Genomic DNA, 17694 nt, shown 5'->3' on the forward strand with positions numbered 1-17694 from the left:
ATATTGACTATTATTTTGTATTCAACTAAACTATACTATTAATATTAATTTTTTTTTTTAAAATCTCTCTTACAGTAGTCACCCCACAATTTTTAAGCAATGTGGACTAGTCCTCTCTGGGACTCCTCTTTGATTAGGGTCCCTGAAGCTTAAGCTTCATTAGTTTCATAGTAGATCCACCCCAGCATAAATGTACTTTAGTTGTTCTTCATTATTTCCAGGCTTTGTCCCAGAGGATTAAGACTGCTATATGGTGTTGCATCCCCCTTATTAATACACACCACGAGTGCAGATTCATCAGAGAATTTCTGCAGGTGACCAGATGTTATATTTATAATTTGAGATGTACACAGGTCTGGATTAAGACCTTTAGAGGCACCCAAACCACCAAGATTTTGGTGCCCCCCAACTACTATTATTACTATTTTATTATAACTTTTATTATTGAATATTTATTTTTTCATTTAATTTGGGAGCATTTTTTTGTGGAACTTAGTTCACCTGCTCCATTTCCAGTTTTCCACAGTATAATCCACAGTAAATCTAGAAATGGAAAATGTCTGTGGTGCCCCCATTCCCTTGATGTGGTTGTTTTGCTTAATAGTTAATCCAGCACTGGGTGTACAACTTGAAATGAAAAAGTGAGAGGACTGTTCTTTGGTGTTGCTCTTGTCTTTGAGCCTCACAAACTGTGGTCTGTCCAAAGGATAACCCATTATTCTGCTCATTATAGGTTCACTTAATTGTAGAAATCAAAAAATATAATCCTCACAGTGCTGCCACCTTGCCTTGTGGAACGGACATGAATTTGCCTCTTCCGCACTAATCTTCACCTGGCATGCAATGTGCAGTGCGTCCAGGTGGTCTACAACAAGAGGACTAATATAGTCCAGAACCAGATGTTAAGGGTCACAATCGGAACAAAAGGGAAGAAAAATCACTTGGATTTAGTCCGGTCAGATAAATCGTGATACACAGCTTTCGCTTCAACACTTTTTGTAAGCTTGGAGACCAGAATTGAGTGTCACTATGGCATAATGGCATTTTAACATCGCGCCTTTTACTTTGATAATCAAATATAACCATTTTCTACGTTTTATTAAGATTTCTAAATGTTTTACGCGTTTACTAATGCCCTTATAAGCGATTGGCCCCAGCTGTCATCCTGTGAAGGAAATGCTGCTTTCAGATCAGGGTCTGGAGACATCGCAATGATTTTGAAAGCGCTTCTGCGTTGTATAATGAGCACCTGACCGTTTAATTACCAGACTTATAACGTTCTTGACCGAGTCAGTGACATACGTACTGTCCGACTCCCATGGTCTCGAAAACATTATTATGTCCAAATAAGAAACTACGACCTTGATAAGGGTGTCCAAGAGCCGCCTATCTGGCCACACTCACTGGCCACTTTGCGCGTGCTTCTCCCTGACGTATTTCCTTTCGTGACCGAGCACGCGCTTTCTCGTTCGGGCTGTGCGAGCGCCCAGCTGTGTGGCAGCTGTGTTGAAAGCGGCGTTCGTCTTTCACCAGAGGAAAGACACCACGAGAAAGACTGAGAGGCTGTCACTCGCAACATGCCTAAGAAGAAGCCCGTCCCGATCCAACTGAACCAGTATGGTAGCAACGTGAACTGCAGCAACGCCGGCGAGTGAGTATCTCCGTGCCCCAGCGTCTTGAGTGAAACGCAAATGGGCAGACTTCATCCGTGAGGCGTGTCGCGGAGGTTTAGTTGCGAGGCGACAATTTTATCACGTGTGCGCAAGCAGCAGGGCTCCCTCAAATTAAGGAAAGGGACACCAAGCCTGTTTTTATTTATTTTTTTATATCTTATTTTTTTACTGGTAGATCGCAGACGTTTTTGAGTCCACTTAGTTGAGTTCCATCTCTGTTTTTGATCTTTATTCTTGGGGCTTCGCATCTATCACATTTGTTCACTCAAACCCTTCACCTATACTACTGTAGTCCTGTCATCTCAGACTGGCAAGAAAAGTTGCAAAATTGGGCGTCACCAATCAGTGCTGTGCCACTGCCTTGTCTACTTTGTCCAAGCACTTTACTTAACAACTTGCAAGAAGATAGACTGACGCCGCTGGGCTGGTCTGTGTTTAGGCCAGTAAGAAAGAACAGGAGCATAACTAGGGGCTTTGGCTCCACCTCCTGTAGCTTTGTGCTGCCTTCAAACATTCCTGCGGCATTACCGAGACACGTTCCTGCACGCCCAGCATGCCAGCCTCGACCGACCACTGGCTATCTGGGGCGTAAAAACAACTAGTGCTTCTTTTTATGTTAGGTGTGAATCTGACCATTGTTTATGTGGAATGTATGGCCATCATTTTAATAGTCAAGATAAATTGTCTTGAGAGGTGACAACCTGACCAGATGAGTTCGTTCTCTTGGAACTTATTAGTATTAGTCATTATTTGTCTGACAGCTTTATCCAGGGCGATTTACAACGGTGGGTTGGCACCCTGCCCAGGATTGTTTCCTGCCTTGTGCCCTGTGTTGGCTGGGATTGGCTCCAGCAGACCCCGTGACCCTGTGTTCGGATTCAACGGGTTGGAAAATGGATGGATGGATGGATTTACAACGGTTGAGTTGTAATTAGTTACATTTCTTTTCTTTTTCCAATTGCAGCACAGGCAGTTGAAGTGACTTGCTCATCATCACACAGTGTCAGTACCCACAACTTCAGGGTTTAAAATCCAAAGATTTTTTTGATGTATAATTCCCAATAAAATTACTATTGGCACATACACTCACTCTTAGGACCACTATACTAATACTGGGCAGGGCCTCCTTTGCTTTAAAAACCAGCCTTAATTCTTTGTGGCATGGATTCCACAAGATGTTTGAAACCCTCCTTGGTGATTCTAATCCATTTTGATGTGATTGCTTTGTACACGTTCTGCAGATTTCTCGGTTGTACATGCTTATGACGTGAATCTCCTGTTCTACCAGATCTGAAAAATGTTCTATTAGATTTAGATCTGATGACTGGGAAGAACACTGAACACATTGTCCTGTTCATGAAACCAATTGAGAAGAATTTTGCTTTGTGATGTGCTGCATTATCATGCTAGAAATAGCCATCAGGAGGTAAATTGTGACCATGAAGTCAAGACTATCAATTTGTTCTCATTTATTGTATTTTCATATCATATGGATCTCCTCTTCATCTGGCAAGTCCTCTTCATCTTGCGTCCTGTCTCCTATGTTGATATACATTCATATGAAAAAGTTTGGGAACACCTCTTAATTCTTTGGATTTTTGTTTATCATTGGCTGAGCTTTCAAAGTAGCAACTTCCTTTTAATATACGACATGCCTTATGGAAACAGTAGTATTTCAGCAGTGACATTAAGTTTATTGGATTAACAGAAAACATGCAATATGCATCATAACAAAATTAGGCAGGTGCATAAATTTGGGCACCCCAACAGAGATATTACATCAATACTTAGTTAAGCCTCCTTTTGCAAATATAACAGCCTCTAGACACCACCTATAGCCTTTGATGAGTGTCTGGATGGAGGTATTTTTGACCATTCTTCCATACAAAATCTCTCTAGTTCAGTTCAATTTGATGGCTACCAAGCATGGACAGCCTGCTTTAGATCATCCCATAGATTTTCGATGATATTCAAGTCAGGAGACTGTGACGGTCATTCCAGAACATTGTTCTTCTCCCTCTACATGAATGCCTTTATAGATTTTGAACTGTGTTTTGGGTCATTGTCTTATTGGAATATCCAACCCTTGCGTAACTTCAACTTTGTGACTGATGCTTGAACATTATCCTGAAGAATTTGTTGATATTGGGTTGAATTCATCCGACCCTCGACTATAACAAGGGCCCCAGTCCCTGAACTAGCCACACAGCCCCACAGCATGATGGAACCTCCACCAAATTTGACAGTAAGTAGCAGGTGTTTTTCTTGGAACGTGGTGTTCTTCTTCCACCATGCAAAGCACTTTTTGTAATGACCAAATAACTAAATTTTTGTCTCATCAGTCCAAAGCACTTTGTTCCAAAATGAATCTGGCTTGTCTAAATGAGCATTTGCATACAATAAGCGACTGTTTGTGGTGTGAGTGCAGACAGGGGTTCTTTCTCATCACCTAGCCATACAGATGTTCTTTGTGCAAATTGCACTGAATTGTAGAACGATGTACAGATACACCATCTGCAGCAAGATGTTCTTGCAGGTCTTTGGAGGTGATCTGTGGGATGTCTACAAACATTCTCACAATCCTGCGCATATGCCGCTCCTGTATTTTTCTTGGCCTGCCAGACCTGGGTTTAACCGCAACTGTGCCTGTGGCCTTCCATTTCCTGATTCCATTCCTTACAGTTGAAACTGACAGTTTAAACCTCTGAGATAGCTTTTTGCAGCCTTCCACTAAACCACGAGACTGAACAATCTTTGTTTTCAGATCTTTTGAGAGTTGCTTTGAGGATCCCATGTGTCACTCTTCAGAGGAGAGTCAAAGGGTAGCATAACTTGCAATTGACCACCTTAAATAGCTTTTCTCATGATTGGACACACCTGTCTATGAAGTTCAAGGCTTAACGAGCTAATCCGACCAATTTGGTGTCACAAGTAATCAGTATCGAGCAGTCACATGCATTCAAATCAGCAAAATTACAAGGGGACCCACATTTTTGCACAGCCAGTTTTTCACATTTGATTTAACTAAATACTGCTTCACTAAAAATCTTTGTTCAGAAAACACCCCAGTACTCAGATGTTCCTAGGAAATGAAAAACATACCATTGTTATCTTTTTTGTTGAAAGTAGATTAAATTATTATGCAGGCTGAGAGGGGTTCCCAAACTTTTTCATATGACTGTATACCAATGCTGGTTAGGGTATCCTACTTTCAAAACAAGCCTCAGTTTTTCATGGCATGTATTCCACTAGGTGTTGGAAATTTTCCTTGAAGATTCTGGTCCATGTTGACATGATGGCATCTCACAATTTCTGTAGCTGCACATTCATTCTGCAAATCTCCTGTTCTGCTACATCTTGGATACTGGATTCAGATCCAGTGACAGGGAAGGCAACTGAAGAACACTGAAGTCATTGTCATGTTCAAGGAATCTTTTGCTTTGTGACATGGTGCATTATCATGCTAAAAGTAGCTATTAGAAGATTTGTAAATCATGGCCATAAAGAAATATACATAGTTAGCAGCAATACTCAAATTGGCTGTGGGGTTCATGTGATGATTGATTGGTATTAGCGGGCCCTGAAAATATTCCGTACACCATTATATCACCACCACCAGCCTGGTCTGTTGACACGAGGCATGTTGGGTTCATGGATTCATGCTATTTGCACCAAATTCGGACCATACCATGGGAGTGCCTCAGCAGAAATCAAGATTCATCAGACCAGGCTATGTTTTTCCAGTCTTCAACTGTCCAGTTTTGGTGACACTGTGTCCAGTGCACCCTCAGTATTCTTTTCTTGGCGGACATGAGTGGAACCTGATGTGGCCTCTTGCTGTTGTAACCCATCCACCACGAGGCTGTGCATTCTGAGAAAATTTCCTGCTCACCAGTTGTACAGAGTGGTTCTCAGAGATACTGTAGCCTTTCTGTCATCTCAAACCTGTCTGGCTGTTCTCCTCTGACCTCCCTCATCAACACCCAAAGAACTGCTGCTAACCGGATGTTTTTTGTTTTTCATCCCATTCTGAGTAAACTCTAGAGATTGTTGTGTATTAATTTCCAAGGAGATCAGCAATTCTCAAACCAACCCATTTGGCACCAATCTTACCACTGACAAAATCACTGAGATCACATTTTTTTCCCATTCTGTGTTTGATGTGAAGACTAACTGAAGCTCCTGATCTGTATCTGCATGATTTAATGCATTGTGCTGCTGATACATGATTGGCAGATTAGACAATTGCCTGGATAAGCAGGTGTACAGGTGTTCCTAATAATTTGCACAGTGGGTGTAATTTTGAACGAGTGGTACAGCGAATCTAAAGGAGTACATGACAGTGCCTGGGTGCTCCTCCCACTTTCTGTGTGCCTCTCCTTTTACATGACATCTGAACACATCTTTGCTGTGTCGTACTCTCAGTGCCAATCTGGAAGCCCTGCAAAAGAAGCTGGAGGAGCTGGAACTTGATGAGCAGCAGCGTAAACGTCTGGAGGCCTTCCTCACCCAGAAGCAGAAAGTCGGAGAACTAAAGGATGATGATTTTGAGAAGATCTGTGAATTGGGAGCTGGCAATGGTGGTGTCGTCATCAAAGTGTCCCACAGACCCTCTGGTCTCATCATGGCTAGAAAGGTAAGGTGTGTGCTGTGTGTGTGTAACCTCACAAACCCCACTCCTCTTATGACCACTCTTGGTCCATAATTTCCTTAATCCTCCATTCTGTGCTTTTTTTCCCCCTTCATCTTTCAATAATTAAAATTTCCTATTTTTTCTGTGTCTTTATGTCCCACATTTTGCACATCACTCCATTTTTGCAGAGTCAAAGTCCTCTTTATTGAGCTGACACATATCAAATCAATGTACGTGCAGCAATATATATATTGTTGGGACCCAGTATAAGGATTAGTACACTTGTTACAGGAGAATGGAGGAAGACAGTTATGGTCAGGAAAAAACAGGGGAATCTTTAAAGTGAACTTTAAAGGCCAGTAGTCAGGTTGGGGACATGAGGATTGGATTGTTGTCCTCATCAGACTGTAATTATTTAGGGTCAGCAGTGTGATGTGGTCAGCATTAGAATCTGAACTTGCTGCTCCCAATGGAGGAGTTCAAGTGCCTTGCAGTTTAATTCAGAAGCACAGGAGTTGGAAGGCTTGAAGGTAATGAGTGAATTGGTGCAGAGGTTGCTAATTTTGTACTATGAAGGACTGAAGTGCATTCTGGTGTTGCGCAAAAAAGGTGGAGGCTAAGAGAGAGAGAGAGAGAGAGATGTCACCTGGAATTGTTCTGCTTGCAGTGCTTAGAAGCAGTTTCTGCATGGCTGAGACTAGGATTTCTTATTTAGCTCATGCAGTAAGGAGCTTCTGAGGGTCAGACTTTGTGAGTTTACAGCTGACTACCAGCAGTTACCACTGTAATAGCTTATGGTGTGAGTTCATGGGAAAACACTGTATAAAACCATTATGGTATTGTGGGCTTTAATTTAGCAGTAAGTTTATTTATTTGTGATCACTTTCTGGACTCACTGTCCAGTATAGGATGAAGATCTCAGTGACTAAATAGGAGCTTTGCCTTGGTGTAGAACATCTGCTTTTCTGGATCACAAGTTGGTGTGGTCATGTAGTGGGGATGCTTATGGGTGCCTCCCACTGAGGACTGAAACTGGAGGAAGGCACATTGGATGGATTACATCTTTCAGCTGACCTGAAAGTGACAGGGAACTACCATGTAGGTGGTGGGAAAGGTTGCAAGATGTGAAGTAATGTGGCAATGTTATGATACTTGAGAGTTCCAAAGCATAAAAGTCACACAATATCCCAACAATGCGTACTAGCAGGGGAAATCATCAAAAACCCTAGTTAGTATTACAGAGGGCAATGTAGAAAAAAAAATATTTTTTTTATTCAAAATCTCCACAGAACAAAATAAACTCCAAGGAGCATGAAGATACAGAGGGTAATGCCTTCAAAAAGGCAATAACAAAAGCAAATAAATTCCCAATCACAAATCCAAAGAGTAGTTGAAATACAGAGTGACGGGGTCAGAAAATCCAGAAATTCACAAAGTACAAGAGATAATCACAAATCCAAGAACTCACCACTCCCAAGCACAGTCCTGGAACTGTAGGTTGCCCCTGCCTTTTTAGGGTTGAGGATCCTTCCTTGCAGTGATGGGCAGGTGGCACCAGCCTCTTGGGGAACCATCCAGAAAACACAAGCATAAAGAATAAAGCAGATAATAAACACAAGTAGAAGTAACATAAATCAAAGACTTAACAATGAACAAAAAAAGACATAAAACAAGAATTTGAACCCCAGACAGGAAAGGAGCCCCGATGAGATACAATAGACACGTCCAGTATGACAGGTTATTCCCAAAGCTCTCAACGAGACAAAAATGGTGAACTGAAATGAAATTAATTACATTTAATGTTATAATTCTGAATGGGATATTCACTTCTAGATGTTCCCAGTGACTTGTTTTTTATAGCTTCATGACAACTATGGCAGTTGGTATGGTAGCTACTATAAAATGCCTGTTGGATTACAATTATCTATTGAAATCCTTCTTGTTACCTACACTACCAACTCAAGAATATAGGCAGACTGGCTAAATCAGTAGCGTATTTGCATTTCTTATGGCTTCCATAGTCTGTCTTAAAGAAAATGACAGGTAGTCTGGGTGTGCTGGTATATGTGGTGGCTTTGGGGACAAATGATTCTGTTCTTTAGCTGATGTCAGTACTGTGGGTCAGTTTTTGACTGCATGCTTCTAACCAAATCTATATACATGCCTTTAGTTTTAGGGTGTACAAATAGGTAATTTAAGGTGGATTGCATATGGCTCTGTTTTCAGTAGGAGGCATTCTCTCACTAGAAATGTGCATTCATCATCCATTATTAAGCTGGATGAATCCAATTCAGTAAGGCTGGAGCCTATCCTAGAAACACTGGGCACAATACAGGAAACATATTTGGTGCCCATTGAAGGTCTTACACACAAACCCACATGGGTGACAATCATGCTAACACACACTTGTCTTGCTGATGTGGCTGAGGGAAACCAACAGAACATACCCATGTCAGACAAACAGACAATGCCTGGGCTTAGATTTGAGCCACTGCACCATCATGCTGCCCCCTGAAATACAGCATACATTACATAATATTCCCTAGTGTCCCTGATCAAATTCATGGTTATGGAGGTCAGATTCAATCCCAGCAGTGTCGGGTCAAGGGAAGAATCAAACTGGGCCAGGCCTCCAGTCCATCACAGGGCCACTCACACACTTCTCATAGTTATCCAGAATCAATTCAGAGAACTAAATTAAAACAACCTGCATACCTTTAGGAATATGGGAAGAAAGCCTGGAGAAAAAACCAAGGTACAAATTCCACACAGTCAACATGCAGCAAGACTTAAAACCGTGAGGCAGTTCTGGCCCATGCTGCACAAATGTGCTTGTTTTAAACTGTGGTTTTCTTCTGTGGTGTTGCAGTTAATCCATTTGGAGATAAAGCAGGCCATAAGGAATCAGATCATTCGGGAACTGCAGGTGCTGCATGAGTGCAACTCCCCTTACATCGTTGGCTTTTACGGTGCTTTTTACAGTGATGGCGAGATCAGTATTTGCATGGAGCACATGGTAGGTGATTTTACAGGCCCGCCACTGGGTCAGACTCCTGATACTTTGAACAGCCCACACTAGTCTCCCTTTCTGTCCTGTTGGCAGGATGGTGGTTCCTTGGACCAAGTCCTGAAAAAAGCAGGAAAAATCCCTGAGCAGATTTTAGGGAAGGTGAGCATCACGGTAAGTATGAACCTGCAGAGGAGCTTGGAACGTGAGAGCCAAACGTGGCTAGGCAGTCACTGACCTGTTTGTTCTCTGTGTCCTATCAGGTGATCAAAGGACTGACTTACCTACGTGAGAAACACAAGATCATGCATCGAGGTAAGATCTCATTGCCAAGAGAAAACTTTGATCTTAAGTGACCATGAAATGTGGCCGCACATTAAAGTGACCATTGGGCAACAGATAACATTAAAAATGAATGACTCCCTCCAGAGTACATGTATGTTGTGAAGGATCTGTTACTTTCAGATGTACAGTACTATTACTGATGTTCTGTCATTCCTATTCATGTAAAAGGCCTCCCTTATATCAATTTACTGGGTGATCCTATTGCTTATGCTTCATAAATATGGACACCAGACAATTGATTTTACTAATATATAGACATAAACACACAGTTGGCAGTGACATAACACACTGTCATCACATAGTGAGAGATGGCCTGTCATACACACCAAGTGAATGGTGACCTTTTACATCCTGACACACACTCTATAAAGATTTATAGGGTCCTTGTTGTCATGTGTACAGAGTACAGTGAAATCAATATACAACATGTCACCACACACCAAAACCATGATTACAGAGTAGAACTTCCTCCCCTCGAAATGTCTGTCTTCCTTACTTGAAACATCTCAGAATGCATTTGTCATATCCTAGCATCAGAGCAAAAACTAGGACAAATATTTCATTATACTCCTTAGTAGCTGTGCTATCCATCTAAGACAAGTTGAAATCTAAGTAATCTATGTAGACCTCAGCGTTAATGTTTTCAGTGTACCATCTATTGGAATGTATTTTGCAATGCATGTAGTAATAAAATGCATTGCATATGTCATTCCAACAGATGGCACATCACAAAAAATTCTAGCAATAAAAAGCATTACTAGAAATGCTTGTGATATCACATCTGTTGGAATGACTAATACAATGCATATGTCTTTGTTATATGCCATCTGGCATGGGATTCATAAAAGCAGTGTTAATCTTCGTGATCCACCATCTGTTGGAATGAAAAATGCAATGCATTTTATTATTAAAAGTATTTGTGATGTGCCATCTTTTTGAATGACAAAGACATAGCATCACACTGACACTTTTCCTTTTATTAAAGTGGAAAAGCATTTTTGTTACATGTCACAACTAGCATTAAAACCTCGTTAAGCATTACTGTTTCCGATGGTATAGACTAATTGTAATGCATGTAGAAATAAAATGCCCTTCATTTTTTCATTCCAACAGATGGCACATATCATTAAAAGGAGGCATAATATTAGATGGAAAGAACCAGAAGATAAAATATAATCAGAACAACAAGCCAAATGTTATTACCAAAAAGACAATTGTATCTTTTAACAAAGCTCTAAAAGTAACCAGAATTGTCAAGAAACAGTAGCAAAAAGGTTCTCTAATGATAAAATGAAAAATGAGATGTAAAGCATGTGCTAGGAAGTCTGTTCATATATGTAAAACTTGGACTTAGGAACAAATGCATGACACAACCATTACACCATCATGCAACTGACATCACACATAGCACATTCCCAGTTATCCTTGCGTAGCAACATCCTGACAACCACAAACAACAGGAGTCACCATATTGACGCCTTTATCTAAGGTGACTTACAACATTTAAGAAATACAATGGCCCCTTTCCACAAAATTTGAATGTGACACATTGACAGTTAAATTTACTTCCTGTAAGTCTGCCTGTAATGGATGGTGAGTATTCTGCATTTCCACTTCTAATAATGTCAGAAGTGAGGCAACAGACAAACCAACACTAGCATAATAAAAGAAAATTTAAACAGAAAAAAATATAAAAAAAGACAGAGGGAGTACTGATAATAGTTTAATGAAACATTCTGGTGATCTGCCCTCATTGATGAATAAAAAAAAAAGACAGGAGAAATATGTCATGTAAATAAATAAAATCCATTTACAGATACAAAGAGGACATACAACACTGGTCTCCCAGAATCGGAGCTTCAGACCCTTGAGATGTGAACCTTGGTGTTCTTGTTGCTACCATGGTGCCACTCGAAAATAGCGTCAATAATATAAATTTGAAATGGGAAACGTCCAAGCACAGACCCCTGTAGATGATGATTTTGCTCCTACTGAGTAAACCTCAAGCAGACGCACACATCATCACACACACTTATGACGAGGTCACATTACACGACTTATCATCGGTGGGAATGTCAAACTTGACGACAGCTGTTGCTGATCTCGTCACCTTTACATCTCACCCAAATGACTTTGCCGCCTAATTTCGCATTTCCAAAGTATCCCGAGTGTGGAGCACACCTCTTCTTCTGAAAGTTGACAAAGTGTTGACTGATGGCGTTGCTGCCCATGTAGGGTTAACAGGTACGGCGAATTCAGCCACAATCTGTGACCTTTTGTGACGATAGTAGGACCGTCACCGGGTCCTTTGCCAGCTCTGGTGAGCCGGGAGGACCAGTGGCGTCCACTAATTGGCCAAATGCAAATATAGTGTGGAGTTAGAAGCTGCAGTATTGAAAATAATAAGTACAGTACTGTACTTTAAATGAATCCTCGCGAGACGCTTTTCTGTTAATGTGTATTTCTAAAGAGAACCAGCTTTTTAGATTTAATAAGATGCCTTCACCTACCCGCTCCGCGTCGTCCACTCTTTGAGCGGACTTGCTGCTGTTGCTGTCAGTTGATGGGCTGCTTTTTCATCCTGCGCGCGAGAGTCTTCTTACTTCTTCCACGCTGGAAACCGCCTGCAAGTGCTGATTTCACACACGCAAGAGTGGCGAAACTGGAAAGGGGGAGCGCAGTCGCAGTGCAGGCGGTTAGGAGTTTTTAATGTAGTGGTTCTTTGATATTGTGTTTTGTTGTTGTTTATCTGGTTACGTTTAATCCTCAGGGATATGTGAAAGTTAGTTAAGTTAGTTTTAGTGTAGGCGTCAAGTGATCTTAACGGAATTGATTCCCCCTTTTTTCAGAGTGGTATGAGTCTATTGCGTCCATTGCCCTTAGGCGAGTGTGGCGGAAACCGTTCATAAGCCCCTGTGCCATTAGCGCGGTAGACGGTGGTGAGAATACCATATGTTGTCGCTTTTGTGTGCATTCTTTTTGTGCTGTTGACTGTTTTCAAAGGTATGTTCTAAACTTGTTAAGCCAGGGCGCCGCCTAGTATTTGGGAGTGCTTCAGAGTTTTAGCTACTACAGTGCAATTTGATTAATTATCCTACTTTTTTCCCCATTATTGTCCTTTTTATTTGGCAATTTTGGATTATCTGGATTTTTCAGAGTCCTTGCCTGTAACTAAAGTGATTGAAAGTTTTTGATAATTATTGAATTTTTCCTTATTTCTTGGATACGATTAACGATTATTTTGTTTTTACTGTATTGCTGTATATTGTCTTTACGGATTGTTACCTTTTTCTTATATATCTTTTTTTGTTCTTTTTCTCACTCACAAATACTGGATTACGACTGTTCCTGCAATAAACATCTATGACTTTGGTTTCTAAGTACTTTGTGTTTCATCTGTGTTTTGGGGGGCATCTTGAGTGCCAATCTGGCAATGAACTACTAGCGGGCGCTGACACATGCCAGTGCACAGTGACACCTTTGTCTTTTTTTCCATGTTTTTCAGGTAAACAAAAGGTAGTCTCTTATATTTCCGAGGTCTAAAACACGTGTTTCATATTCCTCATCACTGCTTTATACTGCACACATTTTACTTCATTGTTTGTCAGCTGTCACGCGAACACAAGCCCACCCGTATAGTTTAAAAAAAAAAAAAGAAACATGTTTGATTTTGCTGAGGCGAGTTGCAGACTGGTTGGACTAAGTTGCTGGGGATGTCAGATTACAAGACTGCCAGTCACAGAAGCGCATTGTGACGGCACTGACTCTCGAAGATTATATAAATAAAGTCAGTGACTGAAAAATGGCTTGAAATGTTGTGTAATGTGACATGGCTTTTAGAGATGACCTAGCACTCGCGCAGAGTCTGTCATCAATAAGCACACGAGGATAGCTTTGTACTTTTCACAGTCCTAGTGTTGACCCCATACTTCATACCCACTGAGCGATGACCTCTCACTGTCTCTGTCACACTCCCACCTATTAACTTCACCTCAGGCGAGAATGTCTCTGATGCACATTGGTGAAGACCTCACACACCATCTTGATCTGCATGCTGTATGACTTCCTGCCACCAACGTTTTTCTGCACTCTCTGCATTGTAGATGTGAAGCCATCCAACATCTTGGTGAACGCACGTGGAGAGATCAAGTTGTGTGACTTTGGTGTCAGCGGGCAGCTCATTGACTCCATGGCCAACTCCTTTGTTGGAACGCGTTCCTACATGTCGGTCAGTAGGCACACTGTGCAGACTTTCTTATGTTCCCAATGCCATGGCTTCTTAGTGGTTTCTTGCTGGTTCTCTATTTTAGCCGGAGAGACTGCAGGGCACACATTACTCTGTCCAGTCTGATATATGGAGCATGGGGCTATCTCTGGTGGAGATGGCCATTGGGCGATATCCCATCCCCCCTCCTGATGTCAAGGAGCTGGAACAGATTTTTGGTTGTCCCTTAGAAGGAGACGCTCCATCTTGTGAAGTTTCACCCAAGCCCAGGCCTCCTGGACGCCCTGTAAGCTGTGAGTAAATTTTACTATAGGAAAGCTGCCTCTGAGTGTGTTATGCCCCTTTGACGGTCAGTGTGAAGGAGGTAAGTTGGGTCTCTAAACAAACTGGAGATCTCTGAGGTGTTGGTTTACTTGTGGATGTGTCCTTTTTTAAACTGTGTTTCTGCTATTTGACTAGCTGTGTCTCATCCCTTACAACTTTAAGATCCCCTTTCAATCATTCAGAGTGCTTTTGGTATCGCTTCATCATTAGCTAAACAAACGAGCCTGATGCACTGAATGGTCTCATCTCAATTGTCCTATGTTCTTGTGTCCATTAGTGCACAGTCTATAGGACTGATATTTGGCATTTTGTTATTTGAACAGAAGGCATGTGTTCCTTATTTAGAATGCGTGATCTTCTGCGTTTATTATAGAAGATTCAAAAAGTTGTCAGACCCCTTCACTTTCTGCAAACCTTTATTGTGTTGTAGGTTTAATTTTAAATTTATACATTTGTGAATTGTGCCCATCAGCCTAGACTCAATTACCCGTAATGACAAAGTGAAAACATTTTTAGAAAGTTTTGCAAATTTAGTATTAAAAATCAAAAACTGAAATCTCTTCTTCACATACATATTCAGACACTTAATTCAGAAGCCCCTTTAGCAGCTATTACAGCTTTGAGTTGTCTTTGGTACATCTCTATAAGCTTTGCACACCTTGATTTGGGAAATTTATCCCATTCTTTTTGGCAGAGCTACCCCAGTCCCACTAGACTGGACTAGAAGCATCAGGTCTTTCCACAGATGCTCTATGGGGTTTAAGTCCGGGCTTTGCCTAAGCCATTCCAGCACTGTCTTAACTGTACACTTCAAGTCACTGTCGCATTGAAAGGTGAACTGTTGCCCTAGTCTGAGGTCACTTACGCTCTGGAGTAGGTTTCCTTCAAGTACCACTCTATTCAGCTGCATTCATCGTTCACTTAATTCTGACCAGTCTCCCTGTTCCTAGGCTGAGAAGCACATCCATAGCATGATGCTAGAGAATCTTTTTCACTCATGCTGTCAGTCATCTAAATGCATTTTATTCAGTGGAGGCTTCTGTTTAGCCACTCTACCATAAACACACACTTGATACTTGATGGAATGATGCTGAGATGGTTGTCCTTCCTGTCAGGATTTCCCATCTCAACAGAGGACTTCTGAAGCTCCTGAGTGACAACTGGGTTCTCTGCCATCTCCCTGACCAAGGCCCTACTTGCCTGGTTACTCAGTTTACCTAGACAGCTAACTCTAGGAGGAGTACAGATGGATGGAAATTTCTTCCATTTCTAAATTATTGAATCCACTATGCTCCTGAGAACTCTCAAAACTTTGCAAATAGTTTTATACCCTCACCCTGACCAATGCCTCTCCAGGATTCGATGTTTAGACTTCAGGGTTTGTTTTTTTTCCGGTCATGCAGTGTGGAATTGAGACCTTATATAAATACTAGTCATTTAGCCCATTACAATAACGGGCGCTAGAACAGTAGTGCATAAACATTAGTAGGAACAGTCTATATTAAATGGCAAGGGACTTTGACCTCATTCTTTTTGATGGTCGTGTTTTTTTTTCTTTCAGCCTTTCTTTTGTTGATGTTTACTTGCTGAGCTGACCGTTCTTCGTGGGCTGCCGCCGTGTATTGTGTGTCTTTAATTTTCTGTGACAGTAATACAGTCTTGTACGTCCGCTGGCTTGTACGTCCGTAACATACCTTTAATTTTCTCTGGCGGTAATATGCCTTTAATCTCCTCCGACAGTAATACTGGCTTGTATGTGGCTGTAATATGCGTCACTGTATTGTGTACCATTAATTTCCTCTCACAGTAATACTGGTTTGTATTTCCGTAAAACACCTGTAACTTTCTCCGACAGTAATATCGCACATCCGCACTTCACCAGAAGACACACACACACACCTGGACGCACACAGGGATTTTATTAAAGAGGATACAGGTTAACGTGTGCCTTGCTGAACAATGCCCTATGAATTCAATTTGCCACATGTGGACTTCAATGAAGTTCTAGAAACATCTAAAGAATTAACACAAATACACCTGAGCAGAATTTGTAGTGGCACAGCAAAAGGTCCTGAATACTTAGAGATTCCAGTTTTTGATTAATAAATTTGCAAACCAATCTGAAAACGTTTTCACTTTGTCATTATGGATTGAGTGTAGACTGATTAGCAAAATAGCCAATTTAAAAAAAATCTACAACACAGTGATGTCGAAAGAATACACCTTTTGTTCTTCTGTGCGATCAATTGCATTCAAAATGCCTAAATGTAAAGAACAAAAGCTTGCTATTTTAAGTGACACCAACTGTTTATGTTTGTCCAAATACAAAGTGCCATCCACCCTACATTATCCCAGATATGCCATGGATACCTTTCCATCATCTCGTTATACAAGGAGTACACCAACTCTTACCCCATGATCTGCAAGTCCATCGTTGCAGGGCACCCAATCTAATGTCTTCTTTTCAGCATTTGGTCAGGACAGCAGACCGCCAATGGCTATCTTTGAACTTCTGGACTACATCGTAAACGAGGTATGTGCCTACTGTATACCATTTTCAGCATGTGCATTTTGGGGTTTAAACTTTACACTTCAACTGTATAGAATTAGACTGGAAAACAAACACAGTGACTTGATCTTCTCTTCTAGTCCCCACCAAAGCTACCAACCATCTTCAGTCCAGATTTCCAAGATTTTGTTAACAGATGGTAAGTGGGAATTAAAGCAAAGGTTTATTTGTGGTGCATGAAAGCAACCAAAGAGCACATCAAAAAGCGAGTTACTGTTGCACACAAGCAAGCACAAGAAGCATGGTCATTACTCGCCACACTTTCTCTTTTCAGCCTCATCAAGAACCCTGCTGAAAGAGCGGATTTAAATCAACTTATGGTACGTGGAAGAAATGCTTGATCATGACATAATTGCAAGTGACTAGCAATTTGGCTCTTTTGAAAGAAATGTAAAAATCAAAATAGTCATTTCAATTGAAATGCTTTGTTTTAACAGGTCCACTCCTTTATCAAAGAGGCAGAGGCAATGGAAGTAGATTTCGCAGGATGGCTTTGTTCAACTATTGGACTAAAGCAACCAAGTACTCCAACACACAACACTGGAGTGTAACAGCGGTCCTGCTGCAGTAAAAAGAAACGTCAGCACCAAGTGGGACTTTGGCCAGTTCTGCAGCACTGTTGCATGTATGACATTTCCTTCATTACTGCAAAAATAATTAGCAGCTGGCACTCCAAGTCATGAATGTATGTTGCCAATACTTTGTGTGTTCATAAAGAAAAATGTGTAACCAGGTACCCAATGGCAGGCTATGCTTGAACCAGTCAGAAAAGAATCTGATTCTCAAGCGTATGGTCATCATTAAATAAATCAAATGGTTGGCTACATCAACCATCTTGGACCATCATGATAACAATTTCCTCATAACTTGATGGCCTTGATTACAACTACCTACACACTTAACACTACAGTGTACTGG

General features: G+C 41.2%; 1 protein-coding gene across 1 annotated transcript; it reads left to right on the forward strand.

The window, feature by feature from the left end:
* The first annotated feature begins 1455 nt into the window (after positions 1-1455).
* On the forward strand, positions 1456-17413 carry map2k1 (mitogen-activated protein kinase kinase 1). Its single transcript, XM_028823380.2, has 11 exons — positions 1456-1651; positions 6099-6309; positions 9176-9322; positions 9410-9487; positions 9577-9628; positions 13762-13886; positions 13969-14176; positions 16676-16740; positions 16857-16915; positions 17051-17096; positions 17214-17413. Exons 1-11 carry the CDS (start codon positions 1578-1580, stop codon positions 17325-17327), a joined length of 1179 nt encoding a protein of 392 aa, XP_028679213.1. The 5' UTR covers positions 1456-1577; the 3' UTR covers positions 17328-17413.
* The last annotated feature ends 281 nt before the right edge of the window (positions 17414-17694 follow it).

The sequence above is a fragment of the Erpetoichthys calabaricus genome, chromosome 17 (assembly GCF_900747795.2).
Source record: "Erpetoichthys calabaricus chromosome 17, fErpCal1.3, whole genome shotgun sequence".
In the NCBI taxonomy this organism is placed as follows: Eukaryota; Metazoa; Chordata; class Cladistia; order Polypteriformes; family Polypteridae; genus Erpetoichthys; species Erpetoichthys calabaricus.

Coding starts and splice junctions, on each gene's coding strand:
- map2k1 (XM_028823380.2), top strand. CDS start 1,578: ATGCCTAAGAAGAAGCCCGTCCCGATCCAACTGAACCAGTATGGTAGC. Junction 6,310..9,175: donor GTCTCATCATGGCTAGAAAG/GTAAGGTGTGTG, acceptor GTGGTGTTGCAG/TTAATCCATTTGGAGATAAA. Junction 13,887..13,968: donor GAACGCGTTCCTACATGTCG/GTCAGTAGGCAC, acceptor TCTCTATTTTAG/CCGGAGAGACTGCAGGGCAC.